This window comes from Rousettus aegyptiacus, unplaced genomic scaffold (genome assembly GCF_014176215.1).
Source record: "Rousettus aegyptiacus isolate mRouAeg1 unplaced genomic scaffold, mRouAeg1.p scaffold_m13_p_1, whole genome shotgun sequence".
NCBI lineage: Eukaryota > Metazoa > Chordata > Mammalia > Chiroptera > Pteropodidae > Rousettus > Rousettus aegyptiacus.
The window spans coordinates 93,726,465-93,747,642 of NW_023416284.1; the positions used below are offsets into that span (position 1 = coordinate 93,726,465).

General features: G+C 39.1%; 2 protein-coding genes across 5 annotated transcripts in view; one reads left to right on the forward strand and one right to left on the reverse strand.

Moving 5' to 3' along the window:
* Window positions 1-5,149, reverse strand: part of SLC26A8 (solute carrier family 26 member 8) — a 72,265-nt gene extending 67,116 nt beyond the window's left edge. Inside the window, exon 1 of the mRNA XM_016120203.2 lies at window positions 4,968-5,149. Within this exon, the coding sequence (XP_015975689.1) occupies window positions 4,968-5,149 (182 nt within the window). The remainder of the gene's footprint in view (window positions 1-4,967) is intronic.
* A 7,980-nt stretch (window positions 5,150-13,129) lies between these two features.
* The window catches only part of MAPK14 (mitogen-activated protein kinase 14), a 67,919-nt gene continuing 59,870 nt past the window's right edge, over window positions 13,130-21,178 (forward strand). The window contains exons 1-2 of one of the 4 annotated variants that reach the window (XM_016120218.2): window positions 13,130-13,291; window positions 13,591-13,673. Coding sequence is in view for 3 of the 4 variants with exons in the window: in XM_016120219.2 (XP_015975705.1) it covers window positions 13,558-13,673 (116 nt within the window). In the remaining variant the exon portion in view is untranslated. Of the gene's footprint in view, window positions 13,674-21,178 lie in introns of all 4 variants that reach the window. The other 3 variants (XM_016120219.2, XM_016120217.2, XM_016120216.2) reach the window with 3 other exon arrangements.

The following is a 21,178-nucleotide window of genomic DNA, read 5'->3' on the forward strand; positions in this document are numbered from 1 at the left end:
ACAAGGATGCCCACTCTAACCACTATTATTCAAAACAGTATTGGAAGTCCTAGCCACAGTGATCAGACAAGAAAAAGAGATAAAAGGCATCCAAATTGGGAAGGAAGCAGTAAAACTGTCACTATTTGCAGAGACATGATACTATGTATAGAAAACCGTCAAAGACTCTACCAAAAAATTAATAGAATTAGTAAATAAATTCAGTAGAGTTCAAAATTAATATATAGACACCTGAGGCATTTCTACACACTAGTAACAAACAATCCAAAGGAGAATTTTTTTTAAAAAAAAAATCCCATTTTCAATTGCACCAAAAAGAATAAAATACCTAGGAATAACTTTAACCAAAGATGTGATGACCTGTACTCTAAAAACTGTAAAATATTGAAGGAAAGAATTGAAGAGGACACAAATAAATGGAAGGGCATACGATGCTCATGGATTAGAAGGATTAATATCTTTAAAATGCCAATACTGCCTAAAGTAATCTACAGATTCAAGGCAATCTCTATCAAAATGCCAATGGCATTCTTCTCAGAACTAGAACAAATAATTCTAAAATTTATGTGGAGCCACAAAAGACCATGAACAGCTAAAGCAGTCTTGAGAAAGAACAAAGTTGGCAGTATTATGCTCCTTGATTTCAGACTAGACTACAAGGCTATAATAATCAAAACAGTATGATACTGGCACAAAAACAGACACACAGATCAATGGAACGGAATAGAGGGCACAGAAATAAACCCTCACTTATATGGTCGATTAATCAGGGGGCAAGAATATACAACGGAGAAATGACAGTTCCTTCAACAAGCAGTGTTGGGAAAACTAGAGAGATACATGCAAACAAATGAAACTGGACTGATCTCTTATACCATATACAAAGATAAACTCAAAATGGATTAAAGATTTAAGTGTTAGATGTGAATCCCTAAAACTCCTAGAAGAAAACATAGATAGTAAACTCTTTGACGTCAGTCTTAGTAATATCTTTTTAGATATGTCCCCTTGAGCAAGGGAAACAAAAGCCAAAGTAAACAAATGAGACTTCATCAAACTAAAAAGCTTCTGTATAGCAAAAGAAACCATCAACAAAATGAAGACCACCTACTGAATGGGAGAAGAGATTCACAAATAATATATCCAATAAGGGGTTGATATCTAAAAGATATAAAGAACTTGTACAACTTAATAATGGCAACAAAAAAATAAACAATCCAATCCAAAATGGGCAGAGGACATGAAGAGACATTTCTCCGAAAGAATACGTACAGATGGCCAACAGACATATGAAAAGATGGTCGGCATCACTAATCATCAGAAAATGTAAATCAAAACCACAATGAAATATCATCTCACATCAGTCAGAATTGTTGTTACCAAAAAGTCAACAAATAACAAGTGTTGGAGATGATATAGAGAAAAGGGAACCCTTGCTCACTGTTAGTGGGACTATGAATGGGTGCAGCCACTATGGAAAACAGTATGGAGTCTCTTTAAAAAAACTAAAATAGAACTACCACATGACCCAGCAATTCCGCTTCTGGATATTAACCAAAGAAAATGAAAAAACTAATTCCCAAAGATATAGGTACCCCTATGTTCATTGCAGTATTATCTACAATAGCCAAGATATGGAAGCAACATAGATGCCCATTAATAGATGAATGGATAAAGAAGTGGTATACATACACAATGGGCTATTACTCAGCCATAAAAAAGAACAAAATTCTGCCATTTGTGACAACATGGTATTATGCCAAATGAAATAGGTCAGACAGAAAAAGGCAAATACCACATGATTTCACTTATATGTGAAATCTAAAAACAAACAAACAAACAAATAATACAAAACAAAAACAGATGCACAAGAACAGCAAACAGATGATTGCTAGAGGGATAGGCGGTGGAGAGATGGGTGAAAAAAGTGAAGGGGAATATAGTCAATAATACTGTGGTACCTTTGCACGGTGACAGAAGGTTACTAAACAGTGTGGTAATCACATTGTAAGGTCTATAAATGTCAAATCACTATGTTGTATACCTGAAACTAACATAATAGTATATACCGAGTATACTTTAGTAAAAAATAAATAAATCCTTACAGTCACCTTATGAAGAAGGTGCTATTACCATCCCCATTTTACAGGTGAGGAAACTGAGGCACAGTAGGGTTGGATAACTTACCTAAAGTCACACAGTTGGGAAGCAGAAAAGGGATGCAAAACCAGGCAACCTGTCTTCTGAGTCTCGTTCTTAACCACAGTACCTCTCAGGTTAAAATTCAGATGTGAATATAACTGTATGTTTTAGAAGTAGGGGATAAGAACTGCTATAAAAGCCCACAGGAGGCAGAACATGTCAGATTTAAAAGTCTAAGGCAAGGGCAGAGTGGGGGCGGGGGAGGGGAGGAGGACAGGTTAAGTATCCATTTATGATGAGGTATAAGTAGGGAAAAGGACTATTATTTTATAGAGACAAAGCCAATGTGGCCCCCCAGTGCCCTCTTTGACATATGATGTCTTACACAACCTGGAGCAGAGAAAATGAGAGTGGTGATGTAAGACTGAAGAGGGACATCCAAGACCACAACTTGCAAAAGGCAGGATATGGACAAAGGAGAATGCCTCGGAGAGAGGAAGTTCTGCGTTAGGGCCGTGTGGAGGCCTTCCTTACCTGTCACCCAGCACATGCTGATTGTGGGTGATAAATCCACCATGTAAGTGAGAACAACTTGAGTAATTAGGGTTAATATCATGATGAAGGTAGGTCACAAAGGGTTCTTATCCTGAGGTCTATGGACCCCACAAGAGGTCTCTAGATATAATTTATGGGGGTATGTGAATTTAGGAAAAATTATATCTTTATTTTCACAAACCCCCTAACTGAAATATAGAATTTCTTTTAATTATGATGACAACAATCCAGAGTAGTACTAGCAGAACTTGACTTTGTCACCAATAGAAATCACAAATACTTTCATATTACATTAAAATTGGTGCAAATATCTTAAAATATCATTTATATTCAATACTACATTATTAAATAATATAATTGGGGATTCTTTATATTTTTATAAGCATATTTAAATAAAGCTTGTTTCTTTTATAATCCTATCTATTTTATGCATTAAAAAATATTCTGATTGAGACCATTCAATGGGAAAAGAGCAGTCTCTTCAACAAATGATGCTGGGAAAACAGGATATCCAAGTGGAAAAGAATGAAGTCGGACTCTTACATTGCACAATACAAAATTAACTCAAAATGGATCAAGGATGTAAATTTAAAAGCTAAAACTATAAAATTCTTAGGAGAAAACATAGGGGGAAATCTTCATGATTGTGGATTTCACAATTGTTTCTTAAACATGAAACCAAAATCACAGGCAACAAAAGAAAAAATAGATAAATTGGATTTCATTAAAATTAAAAACCGTTCTGCACCAAAGGACACTATAAATAGAGTGAAAGGAAAACCTACAGAATGGGAGGAAATATTTACAAATTATATATCTGATAAGGATTTAATATTCAGAATATATAAAGAACTACAACTCAACAACAAAAGACAACCTAATTTTAAAAAGGGCAAAGGAATTAAATAGACGTTTCTCCAAAGAAGGTATACAAATGGCCAATAAGCACATGAAAAGAAGTTCATTATATTTAGTTATTAGGGAAATGCAAAAACAAACAAACGAAACCCACAGTGAGCTACCACTTCACATTTACTAGGATGCCTATAATGAAAAAAAAAAAAGGTAAATAACAAAGGTTGGAGAGGATATGGAGAAATCAGAACACTTGTACATTGATGGTGTGAGTGAGTGCACAATGGTGCTACCACTGTAAAAAAGTTTGGCAGTTTCTCAAAAAGTTAAATATTAAGTTATCGTGTGATCCAACAATTTTACTTCTAGGTAATACCTAAAAGAATTGAAAACAGGGACTCAGCAGTTATTCCAATGCCAATATTCATTACAGCATAATTCACAAAAACCAAAAAGTAGAAACAGCCCAAGTGTCCACTAACAAATGAATGGATAAACAAAATGCGATATATATGTATAATAGAATATCACCAGCCATAAGATGAAATAAAGTACTGATTCATGCTGTAACATGGATGAACCTTGAAAACATTATGTTAAGCCAGCTTTTGAAAGACAAATATTGTATGATCTCACTTAAATGAAATATCTAGAACAGGCAATTCATGGAAATAGAAAGCAGAACAGAGAATATCAGGGGCTGGGGGGAGAGGGAAATGGGGAGTTATTGCTTAATGGGCACAGAGTTTCTGTTTAAGGTGATGAAAAAGTTTTGGAAATAGTGGTGATGGTTACACGGTATTGTGAATGTCATTATTGCAGATAAGTATGTTTAAAAATTGTTACAACGGTCAATTGTATGTTATATATATTTTACCACAATAAAAAAAGGAAAAAAGTTATTTTGAAAAGAGGTTTCTAGGCTTTACCAGACTGCTAAAAGTTTCACAGCACAAAAGCAGGGTAGGAGTCCCTGAACTGTAAAACCTATACAGTCACAGCATGTATTAGAGGACGTGGATTCCATGTTGACAGCCATGAGTACTATGTGGGCTCCAGTGGATGTGAGATTTGGGGGATCTCATTCTGTTACCATCAATTAGTCTACCATGATTATTGCTTCTTTTGTTGTTGCTAGGAGACTGGTAATGGTGCTTAGTCAAACAATGCATTTATTAAATATCATCTCTAGATGCTGTGGGGGATATCCAAGGCCTTTATGTTCAAGAAGTTTATAACAGAGAAGGTGCTGCAAGACAAAGCACAAAAAAATCAACTGAAGAGAAATCACACATTAAACTAAGTGTTCTGATTACAGGAATTCAGAGGAGAAAGACAGAAGTAGGCACCAAAGGAGTCAAGTAGGGTTATGGTTCTGCCAGCAGAGCTGTAGGTAAGTGACCACACACACGAACCGGCACTGGACGTGGTGTCTGACGGTGGTGATGTCGATGTCCAAGTTCCCGGAGGAAGTGGACTTCCTTCTGTGTTCTTGCTGAAAGGTTTCCTCATTGTACACATCTCGCTTAACATCATATGCGAAAGAATTTCCCCTAGATTTAGAGTCAAAATTCTGAATGTGCCTCTCTGGTTGCATCATTCCTGGACAGATGGAAAGAGATAGATCAAACAAAAAACCATTAAAAAAATCTAGATCTTTATAAGTAAAATTTCCATATAATAATATCTTACATTTGTATAACATATTATGGAACTCTCTCTCTCATGTGTTGTATAGTTTTTGTTTATTAAGGTGAGGCAATCCTTGATTGACCTCACAGATTGCAAAGACCTTGTCAGCTTACAATCCCTTATTTTTTATTTTTATTTTTTACGCCTACAGCACCTGGTCTTCCTAGGTGGTCTCCCATCCAAGTACTAACCAGGCGTGACTCTGCTTAACTTCTGATATCAGGCAGCATCGGGCTTGTTCAGGGTAGCATGGTCATAGATACAGTTTTATCCTTAAAACCATCCTATAAAGAATATAAGGTGTGTATTATTCTCATTTTCCAAATGGAGAAACCAAAACTCAGAACTTTAAACAGACTTGGCTGTTAAATGATTAGAGTTAGGACTAGAATCCAGATGTCCTGCTAGGAAGCCTAGTTTTCTTCATATTTGATTATGTTTCAGGGAAATGATTAAGAGGTAAAAGTCAGTATAACCACCAATTTTCACTGAAAATGCTAAGGATTAAGTGGTCAGGCAATACAACATCTTTTAACTTTCTCTATTTGAAATAGCATCCATCACTATCCCTTTATCCTTTCCTGTTCTTTGAAGCACATCTATGGTCAGGCCACCCTGAATGTGCCAGATCTCAGAAGCTAAGCAAGGTCAGGCCTGGTTAGTACTTGGATGGGAGGCCACCTGGGAACACTAGGTGCTGTAGATGTTATAAAATAAATAAATAAATAAAGATGTTTCTATTTGGTCATTGTCTGTTTCCCATACTAAAATGCAAGTCTAAGAGGTAGGACTTTGGCTGTTCATGGGTGTATTCTCAGGTCAGAATAGTGCCTGACACTTAGCAGATCCTCAACAAATATTTCTTCAATGACTTTCAAGTATCCAGTTCGAGGCTTCATGGTGTAGCAGAAAAAGTACTGCACACAGGGTCTCAGGAGACTGGGGTTCTAGCCCAGGCTGTTTTTCTAACTAGCCGTGTGATTGGGAGCAAGTTTCTTAGAAACTGACTTTTAGTTTCCTTGTGCATAAAATGACATGGTTGGACCGCATGATCTCTAAGGGTCACGTTAAGTTTCAAAAATCTGTATGGTTCTGCTCTTTTAAGAGAATCAGAAGGAGGAATTAGGATGGATATAGATCCATCTCTGGGAGAAAGTATGACCATTCTTGATCATCTGTGTTTTTGAATAATAAAAAAGGCATAAACTCTAAAATTCTTCCACATAAATATGAAAAAGTACATATATATATCATAGCTATAAAATATATAAGTAAACTCAAATTATGTAGATTATACAAATAGTTTTTTAATAGGTTAGGCTGCAAATGAGTTTAATGTATCAACAACTTTGTTTTCCTTCAGAATAATCATGTGTCATCATCATTATCATCGTAATTGTCAACATTCATAGAGCACTTACTATATACAAACATTGTACTAGATTTTTTTCATGAGTTTTTTCATTTAATTCTCACAACAATCCTAGTACTACTATTATCCCTATTTTATAGGTGATAAAACTGAGGTTTTAGAAAATTTAAGTAACTGGGCCATAGTTATATATTGTACTTTTACCCTTAAAGCATTGGGTAGCAGTAGTATGCTATATAACACCTATGAACTAAAGATAAAAAATTCAATAAAGAAGTGAGAATGTGGTTGAGGAATACAGAAGAGGATGGAAGAGGTATTTTATAATGTATCAGTTAAGAGAATTAGTACTTCGCGTCTTGTACACAAAATAAAAACAGGTAGAACTGTACATCAAAACATAATATTTCCCTCTTTGTTTCCCCACCCATAGCAATACTGACCCAGTTTTCCTTACTTTTTTTCATGTAATGTTACAATAAACTTCCATTGCTAGCACATATCTGTTCCTGGCAACTAAAAGAGCCTAATTAACCTGCTAATTATATCAAGATTATGATAACTACCATCGTGGGTTAGATCCAGGGGCTAGACTCCAGAATTTTGTTTCTGAAAGTGGCAGTAAGGCAGAGTTGGCGAGAAGCAGGCAATGTGTGAACATCAAGGCACAGTGGGGACTGTGGGGCCGAAGAGGGCAGCAGCAGCTACTCCGCTCCAGCAACTGTTGTTACGGGTCACATTGGGCCCATTATTGTCAGATCAAATCTTTCTCAAGAGAAGCCATAATTCCAAATTTTTATGTGAAATCTTCTGACATTTAAATGTTGTCAATTACTTTTCATATTATTTAAAACACAGTACACATCTAACAAAACTCCTCAACAGGGCGGATGAGGTCTGTGGACCACCACTGTTGTTGAAGACATAAAATATCCTCATCTCCTCCCATCAAATACTTCCAAAGCTGAAGTATTTATATTTTCTGTTGTAGTACCCTTGCCACTTTCAGAAACAAAATGCTGGATTCTAGCCCCTGGATCTAACCCACGATGGTAGTTATTATAATCTTGATATAATTAGCAGGTTAATTAGGCTCTTTTCGTTGCCAGTTCACTTAGGAAAAGCAGTATTTCATTTTGCCTTTGATCTATATCATTTATATTTCAAGAGGTGGCCCCCATTTACTAGACTAGGATTTGCTAATTTTGCTTGCTTTTATTTTCACAACTTTATAAATTTCTCCCATACTACTCTTGGCCTTCATTTGTTTCCAACTGGTATTTCACCTGTGGTCAATTAATTTAGTGTTCCATAAACATTTTCTGAATGTCAAGTACTCTAGGGATACAAAGACTCTAAAATTTGTTAGAATAAAAATAGCAAGATATATTGTTGTGAGAGTTTAGTGATGGGAAAGACACGAATTAACATTTATTGAGTCTCTGCCATATGCCAGGCTCTTCATCTCATGAGATAGGTACTATTTTCCTGATAACAATTATATTCATTTTACTGATAAATTTAGTAAATTCCTCAGAGTCCCACAATAATTAAATAGCAGAGCCAGAATCTGAACCCAGTCTTTCTGATTCCAAAATAGACACCACATCATAATACCATGCAATCTCCTAAAGACTGGAGTTAATAATCTCAACCCGAGGGATGAGGAAGGCCTCCTGGAAAAGATACGATTTGAGCTATGCTCTGTTTAAACTGTGAACAAGGAAGAGAATAAGGTATTTTAGGAAGAGGATAGAATAAATTACAGAGATAATAAGATGATAAGGCAAGTAATTCAATAGATCTGAGTAAAGTCAATGTTAAGCCCAAAAAGTAGGTCGAAGCCCATTCAAAATCTAATTTGGACTTTTTAGCTATTTAAAGTGTTTGAGCAGATGTAGTAATATGTACAGACATATGTTTTGAGAAAATGAGTTGTGTCAGTGGTATGGTCTAGAGCTCTGCTGTCTAGGATGGAAGCCACCTGGCCACCTGTGGCAATTTAAATTTAACTTAATTAAAATAAAATGAAAATGTTGGTCTCTCCGTCTCACTAGTCACATTCCAAGTGCTCAACAGCCATATGTGGCAGGGGCTACCATACTGGGCAGCACAGATATAAAACATTTCCATCATCACATTAAGCTCTATTGAACCATGCTTGGACATAGAAGAGACTGAGGGTAAAGAGACCCGTTGGAGACCATTACTATTACAACAGTTTCGGGAAAAGGTAATCAAATCATAACTCATGGGACCATAGTGAGAATAACTAAGAGGGGCAGGTGGAAAACTGTCTTTAAAGGGCTCGTCACATGTCTAGCTAAAGGCAGCAAGGGAAAACAAATGATTTCCTTATTATTATTATTTTTTAAGTAGTCTTCTCTGGCATTTCTACAACTTAATTACGTCTCTCTTAATTTTACAGAAACCCTAGTGGTTCATTTGCATGCACTAGCAGGATCCTTCTTCACAAAGTACAACGACCATAGGCTCCTACTGACAAGTGGCAGATGTACTTTGGTGTGGAGAAAATGATGCATTTCAGAAAACAGTCATCCAAATTGCATCAATGGGAATAATCACCTTTCAGCTGAGACACAACACAAGAGGGAGTCTCCGTTACTGACTCCGGAGGCATTAGTAGGATGGGGCCTCTGCCTACAGTGTGATCAACAACATGCTAAGCTCTACTCATAATCTTGAAGATAAATGTCCACTTAGAAAACAGTTCTCCGATGCTTCCTGACATTAGACAAAAATATTTAGGTGGGTCCAAACTACTTAAGGTTTCATTAACTAATTCCATAAATATGACATAATTTTGAGTATCTGGATTCGCTACTAACAGAAATTAGTCTGATCTCCATAGCCCACACACTGTCTCTACATAGCATCCGGATCATCTGAGGATGGGCCAGTAGTCTTGTTAAAACCCTCCAGGTGATTCTGATACACAATAAAATATGAAAATCACTGTAAATATAGCTAATTATCAGCCTTTCAATGCTAAATTTGGGGGTATTGTTAAAATACAGGCGCTTTTGACCTAGCTTGTTTATCCCCCAAATTACCCCTATCCATCTAGCCATCCACTGATTCATTAACATAATTGTTTGAAAGTATTTTAAAAGTCAAGAATAAAAAATTTAAATGCAACCTAATTTACGACTATTGACCCAAAAGATATGAAATCCTGAAACAATTTAGTTGTAAGAATCTTTTTCTTGATATCGTCATCTTTCATATGTTCTCTAAAATCATGGGAAGGTAAAATTCACTTCCAAATTTTCAAAATAAGCATTTGTAATTCCATCAGAAACAGATTTTTTTGCCTGTTACCACGTACATTTTTATGGGGAATGTATTTGGAATATAGAAGAGGCACAAGCAGAGCATTGCTTTTAGTATCTGTCAGTCACACTGTCTAGTGGCTGGGGATGAATAATTAGATGACAGCCCTCGAGGAGCTGACCACTGGACACAAACAACTATCTCATTGTGATGTGAGGAGAGTATTACAAGTTGAGTGTGTTGGAGAGAACTCATTATTGGGGTGGACACTGATACATAAATCAGGTTTGATAAGAAGAGAAAGGGGTCAAAGTGAGGGGGATGGCGAAAGTGGGGGCTTTTGTGTCAGAGGGCACAAAGTGAATTAAAGCAGTGAGGTATGAAAGTACAAGGCGAGTCTGGGCAGTCAGGCCTCGGAGGAGATGGATGGGTGGTAGGATGAGGCTAGGGCAGTGGACCAGTTTGGGGCTCCTGATAACTCAGACCAGCATTTGAAAGGATTCAGCTTGAAAAACGCACGCAACTGTCTATTGCCATGGCCATTCCACGCAGCCTTTCAAAAGTAGAGACAATACCTGAGAGATAAACTCCCAGTGTCGGCTATCATTCTTTCATTCTGCAAATATTCACTGAGCGCCCGCGACGTGGTTGGCCCTGCGGGTGACGGACGCGGCCCTCGCCCAAGGACTCGGCAATGTGACCAGGGGCTGGTCCCTCGCACCCAGACGCCGGAGCGGCGCGCGGCTTGCAACCTGCAGCCCCGGTACCCGGGCGTCTCCTGGCAGCCGCTCACCTGGTTCCTCGGCGGGGGCGGGAGTGCGGTCGCCGGAGTCCCATGCAGCTCCAGCCTGGCTGGCGGCGCTGCCAACGCGGACGCCGGCGGTTCCCGCCGTTGCGGCCGAACCCGCGGGCGTTCTATCCAGCGGGGACAAGAGTCGGGGCGAGGAGAGGAAGCAGGGGCAGCGGGGTTGGGGGCGGGTAGAGTGGTACCTGGGCCTTCCTCCCTGTATTTGGGCTGTGGAAACCCCTAACCTGTGCCAACCATACTTCCAATGACTTCTAGGTTTGACTGCTGTTGATTGAGGGTCTACCCGATGCCAGGCTTCACGCCCCGCATTGCACACAGAGCAATTCACTTAAGTCTATTCATCAATATGTCAGGTCAGAAGAGGCAAGGCTAGAAGGTAACCCAGGTCTCCAATCCTAGCTCTTAGCGCCACATGTTTGGCTCCTTCCACTGAAGGCACTCTCCTCCTGCCGAGTCTCCCGGTCTGCTTTTTCTCTCTCTCTGTAGCTCAGGCTGTCAGTGTTTCTCTCTGCAGCCTTGTATTCCTGATCGGCCCACTCACACTTTAACACTTGCTGGATTGCTGTATTAATATTTGTCTCACCTCTACAAGGGGCAGGGATTTGTATCATTAACTGCTGTATCATCGGTGTCTAAAAACAGTGTAGTAGATATAGTAAGGGCTGAATAAATTTGTGTTGAATGGTTAATGATTGCCCCACAGTTAACTGTAAGCTCCACCTAGGTAGCGATTGTTTTTTTTTTTTTTTTAATCACCTTTTCATCAGAAGTGCCTGGCACTTAGTAGCTGTGCAATATATATTTGTCGAAGGAGTGAGTGAATGTACTCTTTACTTCATCTTACCTTTTTGGTCATTCTCACCTCATCCCAATTCGCTGGATAAATTTATGAATTTTTAAGGATTTCTACTTCCAAGTTTCCTCCCTTGTATCCATTCATTCATCCCCTTGATTCTCATATTTGCTCTCATTTCCTCCTTCAACCTCCATTATTTCACAGAAAACTCCCTAACTTCCAGGTTGGCTTGGAACATTTTCAAGTATCAAGTTTTTGTAAGCAAGAGAATCCAGGCTAAGCCACACTGAATCCAAAAAAGCTCTACACAAATCACCCATGAACCTGATGTTTGTTTGTTTTTTCTCCTCTTAAGGAGAACTGAGGCTCCTGCAGCACCCTCTCAATTGAGATCATGGTCATTGTTCATAATTTGTTCAACAAATATTTACGGGGTATCTTTTATGTTCTAGGCACTGTGCTAGATGCTGGGACAAGATGGGCAAAGTCCGAGCACTCCAAGGGATGCAAAACACAAAAGAGAATAATCACGGGAAGTAATGAGAATTGTCCTGGCTTGGACATAGTTATTTCTAAGAGAAACGACTGAGAGAATAAGATTCGGTCCAATTATTCTGCTCATTATAACACTCTTTAGAACAAGAATAGATTGGTAACAATGGGAGTAGGTATGGGGTTAAAACATCTTGCCCATTCACATTTATTATCCTGGTCAGCTTTACAAATGACCCTACTAGGTAGGTAGGTAAGACAGGAAATCTCTTTTCATAAACTGGAACTAAGGTCTAAGGAAGGTCCAATTACTTGCCTAATAAGATACTGTCAAAAGTCCACTCCCTGCCTTGTTCTTTGTACTCTGAGAAGCATGAATTAAATGCTTAAAATCCTCTTAGTGGAAGCTCTTCGAGGCAGGAATCAGTTCCAAACCCTTAGGTTAGTGGTTTTAAAAATGCTTCTCAAAGGGAGATACCAGAGACTTTCCTGAAATAGAATTGCCTGGACCATATTGTAAAAACGCACATTCCTGGTGTTCGTTATACTCCCTGTGGATCCTAGGAATCTGCGTTTTTAAACTTCCAAGGTGAGTCTTCTGCACATAAAAGTTCGAAACCTACTAGGAGAGTTTGGGTGCAAAACTTCAGCCTAAATGCAGAACTAATATTCGCTTTGGGGACAGATTTAATCAGACTTTCAAAGAGGAAGCCATAGGTCCTTGAGCAGATAGGAATATAACGGCTTGCTGTCTGGAATCTTTCTTTAAATGCAATGACTTCTTGGAAATTGGGGGTTCCGCTGAGCAGCTGCTCTGCTGCTGGTGACTAACCACACAGTTCAAAGATTTTTTGGATTTTTCCCAACACTCCATTTGTCACTGTCGCTTGTCACTACGGAGCAAGGCATCTGCCCCGCCGACCACGGTGGGGCGCACGCGGAATGCTTTGCTTGCTTATCCTCTCCTTTCCAAGTCTGTCTTCGCGCCCTTAACAAGAACAGACACTGGGAGTTCCTGCCTCCAGTCTCCAGCTGTTGCTCTCTTATCGCGAGAACTGCTCCTCCCGTCCTCTCCTTTCATCAACCCCCTCCCGTGGGCAGGTTCCATATTGGGTCAAATCTCGGCTCTCAGAGAGTCCCAGGAGCTGTTCTCGCGAGAGTACGGCGGGAGGCTTCTGTTCTCTGGGTCTGGAACGGCGACCACTGGAACCTCAGCGGGCGCAGCAGCTGGAGCTATAGTCCCGTGGCGCAGACGGGAGTCGGCCTGGTTTGGGAGAGGGTGCAGGTAGAGCGTGGCGGGCGCAGGCTTGAGCCCCAGAGCGCGCCCCTGCCCTTAGCAAGGCTTGCCCCAGTCTCCAAAGGCGCGACCAGCAGCTACAGCTGACAGGGGCAGCGCGCGCGGGAGTCGGCGAGGTCGCGGCAGCCGCACCTGCGCAGGCGGCCAGTGCGGGATCCCCGCCTCATCGGGTGGGCATCGCGGGCCAAGGAGCGGGTGCGGGTGCAGGCGGGGCCCCGGAGGGCCACCTCCTCGCCCGCGGCCGCCGCTGGAAGATGTCTCAGGAAAGGCCCACGTTCTACCGGCAGGAGCTGAACAAGACAATCTGGGAGGTGCCAGAGCGTTACCAGAACCTGTCTCCGGTGGGCTCCGGCGCCTATGGCTCCGTGTGGTGAGTGTCATTGGGCCTGGAGCCGTGGTGGCTGGCTGGCCCTTCAAGCTCCAGAGTCAGGCCTGCCCCCACGGCTCAGTGATGCGCCAAGCGGAAGGAATTTACTTTGGGGGAGGACATCGCTGCCCCATAGACTCCCCGTCTAGCACTCCCTTTGCCCCTTGCTCCCTACACCCTGCACACCCAGGAAGGTGGTCAACAGTGTGCAGAACGCCGGTACACAGTGGGCGGTGGTGCTGGAGCTCGACCCTGGTTCGCACCCTGCGCATTCCCTTCTTGGAGTTTGCTCTCCCGGGGCACGCACCGGGGGAGGCTTTTTTTGGGAGGAGGGGGGGTCTCCCTGCTGGCGTCGAGCAGGAAGACCCTTTCCGGAGGTCCGCCCATCCTGGGCCCTTGGAGTCTGCGCTTTCAGTAGACAAACCCAGGGAGCTGCCGGGAGAAGAAGGGCAAAGCCCGACCCGGAGGCTGCGGTCATCTGAACAAAACTAAAGACCAAGTGCGTTCTGTCTGGGCCTTTTTGCAAACCTCTGTCGAAATCCCATTTTGAGAAGCATTCTTTCTGAATTCGCGTTTGAATTATCAGCGACCCATAGAACTTAAAATACCGACTTTATCTCGGTGAGCACTGTGCCAGCTTGAGTGGTGTGTTTCCGATTCGGTTGAAAGCGTATTTCCTTTTCGCAGAGTGGGGGGTGGGTGGTAGTGCCTGCAAGAACACTGCAGCTTGAGAAACTGGCGGCCTTACTGATTAGTCACATACCACTTCTCATTTAGGTATTGTTTGACAAAACAATTTTCTCGTTTGGAGCAAGTGAAATTCAGATCCGTTGGACGCCCTTAAGATCAAAAAGTTATTAACAATTTTGGGAGTCATTGTAAATATTTTTTAATTGCGATAATTCTTGTGAATAATACCACGTTTTTACAAAGTTCCTGAGAGGGTTTGCAGGGAACCTTTATAGACTGAGGTATACGATGGTTTTCATAAGGATATAGACTATATACCAAAGGAGGGAAAAGACACTTTTCATCTTTAATTTACACCGTGAATGTATTTTAAGTTAAATTAATACCATCAAATTTCCGGACCTGAAATATTTCACTACCTTCTCTAACTTCCAAGGTTTTATACACTATATTTTAGACTTACCGTAATTTGAGAGCTCCTGATTTGAAACTGATTCATGTGATTCATGCCCATGCATCATTGGAAAGGGGTCCACAAAACCGTTTTGGAATAAATTTCAGGATGTTAATTTTTAAATATAATTCCTGTGTTTCTTAAAGTCACATCATGAATTTCCTGTTTTGTAGAATCTTCTGGGTAATTGAGATTGTGAAATTGTGTCTAGCAGCAGATCATATTGCATTTTCTAGTTCATGCTGCTTGAGTTATGCTGCTGATGGTACCATGCTTGACATCTTTCCCCATTTTTATAGTATAGCAGCCTACATTTTAAGGGAATTTACAGTAATTTACTGTATATAGTATTAATTTGCTAATTTTCAAGGTGTATTTTGATCATTGCTCCTTTACCAGCTCATTAATTTATTTTTCATTCTTGAATTGGCACATTGATTTTTGTATTAGCAAGTTTTTGTTTCCAGTGATGTTTAAACTTGAATGGAATGAGACAGCAGAATAGCTCAACTATGGTGAGTTTAGTGAACTTGTATAGAACTGCTTGCAAGGTTTTCCTGCTGTTGGTGTGAATAGCACTGCACTGGAACTGGAGGTCCAGATTTACAAAGAAGTGCCGTTAAAACTAACTCCATATTTATTTGGTGCTAGTATACTTTTCTGGTTTATAGAAGCCAGAAATATCTGACACTTAGAAATAATTTTGTTCAGTAGATTTTTTTAAAAAAATAGGTAATACATTCACATTATATAAAATTCAAAAGGTATAAAAGGATATTCAGTGAAAAGTCTTTTCTTTTTTCCAAGGATGCTATTTCTTTTTTCTCAGACAACCACTGTTAAGTTTCTTAGTTTCTTGTGTGTCTTTCCAGTTTGGTTTTTAGTTGCATTTCTGTGAAGGAGATTTAAGGTGTAACCTATGACAAGGTGATGGAGGAAAATACAACTGATACAATATGACAATTGACTATAAACAAATGTAACTGATTTTTGATTGGAAATATCAATTTAGATTTACTTATTATGTTACAATATTCAGAGTAGTTATTTGAAGTTGTTTTTTCAATTAGCAACTTTTCAGATGTAGCAGAAAACACTTTTTTTGAACTTCTCTTTGAATCCATTTTAGAGGCTGTGTTATTTTTCACTATTTTCATCCTTTGAACGCAGATTTGATTTTAGGGAATAACAAAATCAAATTGAATCCAAATAATTTAGAGAATTTTGACAAGAGTCTGGTGAAAAAGATTAAGCAGTCAGGTTGGTGATACTGTTTTATGTTAAGTAGGAGTCGCAACTATAAAGTATGACACAGAATTACTTGTGTGACTTGTAGAACTGGATCTGAAGTCTGTTCCCAAGAAGAATCTCTGAAAGTATTTTAAGGAATGCAACATCACTGAAATATGTGTCAGTTTCCTAATTCGATAGCTCTGAAGTATGATATACTTTGTCGTGTAACAACATTTTTTAATATTAAGGCTATTTCCATTATTTTAATTTGTCTTATGTATATAGTAGAAAAAAGCAAATAGCCTTTGTGATAAGCAACCATGAATAACCACCTTGGTTATTGATAACCATCCTTGATATTTGAATCAAGGAATTAGACTAGAAATTTGAGAATTGATAGGGTTTTACAAATATGCCTTTCCTTTTTAGGGAGTAAAGGGAACTAAACTAAGTCTTGCAGTTTTAAGGAACTTTGTGCATTGTGTGTGAGGGGAAATGAAGCAAAATTGTTAAGAATACGTTGTTGCAAAGCATTGATTTATGGTTTGGAGACAGAAGGGGGCAGGGAATCTTTGTGGTGAGTTTAAGGAAATATAAACAGGAACTTAAATGTCTTTTCTTTGGGGTATGGCTTTTCCATACCCTTGCTGTTGATTTGAGGAGGTGGGGTACTGGTAACCATAAAATATATGAGAGAGTTAATTACTTTTTAATTCATATTAAATCGTTTATGCAACATTATTTATTAAATACCAACTATGGACTTGATGCTGGAATGGGTTTCTTGAGATAGAATGTTGAACAAGATGGGACAAGATAATGCATTCCCTCACAGATCTTATATTCTAACGTGAATAATAACTGCATTTTATGAATTGCTTACTATTTTCCAGGTATTGTGCCATGCAGTTTATATTTATCATCAGTATATAAAGTTTATAAGAGGATGGCAGAATTGTCTAAGAAATCAAATCCAGCTTTCTAAATGCTTTGTAGAACAAGATTGTCTATAAATAAGTATAATAAAAATAAATGAAGCTAATTTTTTTTTAGTATTACTGGGCATTCACCATTTTAAGTCTTTTGGTTTTCCTTTTTTCTTTTTTTTCTTTTTTTTTTCTTTTTGAGGGGGGATGAGCCCGGGCACAAGTAAATAAAAAAAAAGTCATCCTTGACTATGCAAAAATGACTTTCTTGACTCCTGATCAAAGAGAGGGGCTTGCCCTTTACTTTTCTCATGATAATAGGCCAATATTAATCTTTCTTCCCATTCGCTTTTCTTTGTAACCAAAAGTATTGTGATTGCTGCATGTTACTAGTGCTAACCAATAAATATTTAAACACAATGGCAAATACATTGATACTTAAAGATTTTTAAGAAAGCATTCAGTCAAGTTGACTGTAGTCATTTTATTTATCAAATCCCATTTTCCACTGATACTTTCCCACTGGTTCCCATTTTAAAATAAGGGTATCCTGGACCTCTGGCTTTTCAATTCCATCAGTTTAATTTCTCGATAATGAGGAGTTCTTTGCTTTCAATTTCTCTTCAACTCAGCCTCAGAGATGATCTGTGTGTTGACTTTGCCTTTCATGGGCAACAGTGCAGATGTTGCTGAGCCCTTGAGGCTTGGGATTCAAAGGTGGAAGAATTCACTGGGCTAGATCACATGATATCACTTTAGTATTAACTGACATTTTTATGGGATTTGATATTTTATAAAGTATTTTTATTCAAAGCATTATCATTCATTCTTCACTGACACAGTGAATGCTGATATTAACTCAGTTCTATAGATGAGGAGCTGGACTCATTTGTGAAAGAAATGGCATACTTGTCAGTGCTACTTTGTATTTAGCTCTGGAGTATCAACACTTTAAAAGTCACCTTTCCTCTGCATGTAGGATGCTGAGTTGTGTGGCAGCACCTTCTCTTGTGTTGTTTGCCTCCCCCTGTTGCTTCTTTTGTGAAGAAAGGGGTTGCTGGGTCACTTGTAATAGAGGTGTGATTGTATAAAACTAATCCCGCCATGTCATTGTCCAGCTAAAATGAGGGGTAATGACTTTATCAAAGTCACATCTTCTCAGAATTTATAAACCAAAAATGAACTATTGTCTAGATTAAATTTTTTCCCCGAAGAATTATTAGGAGTGCAAATAATTAATTCCTGAATTTATGAATCCTGTTGGCTTGAAATTCTTCAGTGTGTGTTTTGTAAAGTTGGGACTATCTGTATATGTTTGTCATATAAGTATAGGATATAAATAGAAATAATTGCCCCTCCAGACCTTTGAAAGTACATTGGATTATTGTGCTTCACTGTGAAATTTGGTATTGGTTTGTTCCTATCCAAGAAGTATAATTACTATAGTGCTATAACACACACACACACACACACACACACACACACACACACACCCCACCCCCCATTATACAATGGGTTTCCTGACTTGGAACCTAGGGATTTTGTTTCATGGATGCCATGTACTCGGAAGCCATGCACATGTTTCTTCAGAACAACAACAAAAAGATCTCTTTAAACTTAAACATTTTTTTTTATAAATGAAGTTTTCAGTATTAGAAATAGTTTGTCTTTGCATAGTGCTTCTATAAGTTAAGTACACGTATGTTAAGGATTTATAAAATTAACTGGCTTTCCATCATCTCATTCTATTAAAAATTTATGTTAGGGAAGAAGAAAGTGGTGGTCTGTAAATTCTGTACTTCTGACAAATAAGTCCTGAGTTCTGACACGCTTGGCTCCCAGGCCGAATGTGGGGGAGAAAGAGGTACAGAAGAGAGGAGTCTGGGATGACCCCTAAGTTTTGGCCTTGAACAAATAGATAGATTTTAGTGCCATTATCTGAACTTTGAAATGTTACAGGGTACAGGATTTGGAGGCAAAGGGAGAGAAAGATGGTTTCATGCTAATCTCCTTGAGAACAGGATTCTGTGTGTTATAATGATACCTTGAGTACCTACTATGTCATTATTCATGTCATTCTTTAGGTGCTGGAGATGGCGTATGAACAATAGACAGAAATTTCTAAGAAACTATTCTAAGGGGGTTGGAAGTAGAAGTACTAATAAGAAGGTACAATTTATAGTATGTGAAGAGTACTATGGGGAAAATGGAGCAGGGAAACCAGAGAGAATACTGGGATGGCTTCGTTACACTTTTAAACAGGGTGGACAGGGTAGGCCTCAGTGATAAAATGACAATTGAGCAAATACCTGAAGGAGGTGATATATGTTGGACATAGGTGGGGAGGGAAGAACATTCCAGGCTGAGAGATCAGCAAGTGCAAAGGCCCTGAGGCAAGTCCTCTTGCTTTTCCAAGAATAGCTAGGAGACCAGTATGGCTAAAGCTGAATGAACTAGGGGCCAGATAATAGTAGGAGAAGAGGGTGAAAGGGTTGCAGATGTGTAGGGGTCATTAAGGGTCTTATTTGCCCTTGTAAGAACTGTTCTTTTTACTCTGAGTGAGAAGGGAAGCTATGGAGGGTTATGACCAGAGAAGAGAGACATGACCTAACTTTTATGTTTTAACAGATCACTCTGCTCTGGGTTTCTATTTTTTCATTTCTGTTTCTTACCCATTAGAGACGCTAATTATAGTTTAGGGTAGAATGGGGAGTCAGATAAATTGGTGCACAGCCCTGACCCATGCTCACAACTCTCATTCCAGAAGGCTCAGTACCAGAGCCAGTACTTTTGGAGGGCCCTAGAAATTCAGGGTAGTCCAGCTCTTTAAATAACACAGTCTTACTTCACTTTTTCAGGTTTCTGTTGCCAAAAGGAAGGGAGCAAAGAAAGAGATTATCTCCAGACTTCTGCTGACAAAGAAGATTAGCCTGCTGGCAGATTGAATGTTTTCTAACTTCTTTGGGCTTCTAGGTTTTTTCTTACTATTGAGTTATATATGAAAAGTCATTTTAACCTTCTTTCAACATTTAAGATTTCATTTATTTTCTATTTTATTCGGCCCTGTATCTGCTTTACATTCTTCTGCCTTTCCCCATTACAGTAATTTTAGTAGAGATGGGATTATTGTTACCTGTTAGTCATATTTTGGATATGAGGCCCCCAAAACTTGTTAAGCTGAAAAATATTATAGATTGAAAGATTCTACACTGATGTGACCCTATAAAAATCCATAGGATTTATTGTCTTCCCCGTGTTTACAGGGGAAGTTTCTCTCCTCTTTCATGAAAGCTATCCTCTCTTTGGCTGCTGCTCTGTCATCTAGTTGCAGAAAATACTTGTTCCTAAACACAAATTCCATGGCAACATAACAAAAAGGTAATAGAACAAATGTTAATTTTGTTCAGAAATGCTGTCTGAGTAACTTTAGACCCTGAACATGTTGGCTCCTGTTACTTTGAATGATGTTACAGATTTCCTTGTTTTTCTTAAAACCTTCTCCCTTAGGCCTTGGTGGTATTGTCACTGTGCCTGTGACATGAAGGAAGGTATGTGAGTAGGTGTATCTTACTGTCAGTCTACCCACAAATAAGAATCGGTTGCTTTGCCAAGCTTATGATCAAGAGTGCAGGCATGATGCAACACATGACTATGCAGAAAAAGCATACCAGTTGTCTCCCTTGTTTTCTTAAATTTGTTAATTCAATATTGCCAGTGCTAGGCACTGCAATTGGTGCTTTGTTTATAATGATTAAAAAGAAAAAAGCAGGAAAGGTCACTGCTTTTTAAAGTATCAGTCCACAAGGGACATATTTATGTTGCTTCCTCAGAGATTGCTTTGGAAGTCCTCTTTTGGAAGTAGTTTTTCTATATTCTTTCAGCTTAAATTACCATTCGAATCTATCTTTGTATTTCTAATGCTTCCCTTGAAGTCTTTAGGTTCTTCTGTGTCTCTTATATCTAGTGACATACTGGCCACTTTTTACATCTAGGACAATTTTATTCAAGGATGTGTGTTGGAAATCTGTGTCAAGAGAAGCCTTTCCATCTGATGATTCAGATCTAGAAAGTGATGACATCAGCATGTGCCCACAAGAGATCAGAACTTCTTCTTTTGATCTGCTGAGGGCTCAGGAAGGCTGTTTCAGGGGAGGAAAGGGGCTGTGAGGGTAAGGTCCTCTAAATCCTTAACTCAGCCCTCTGCT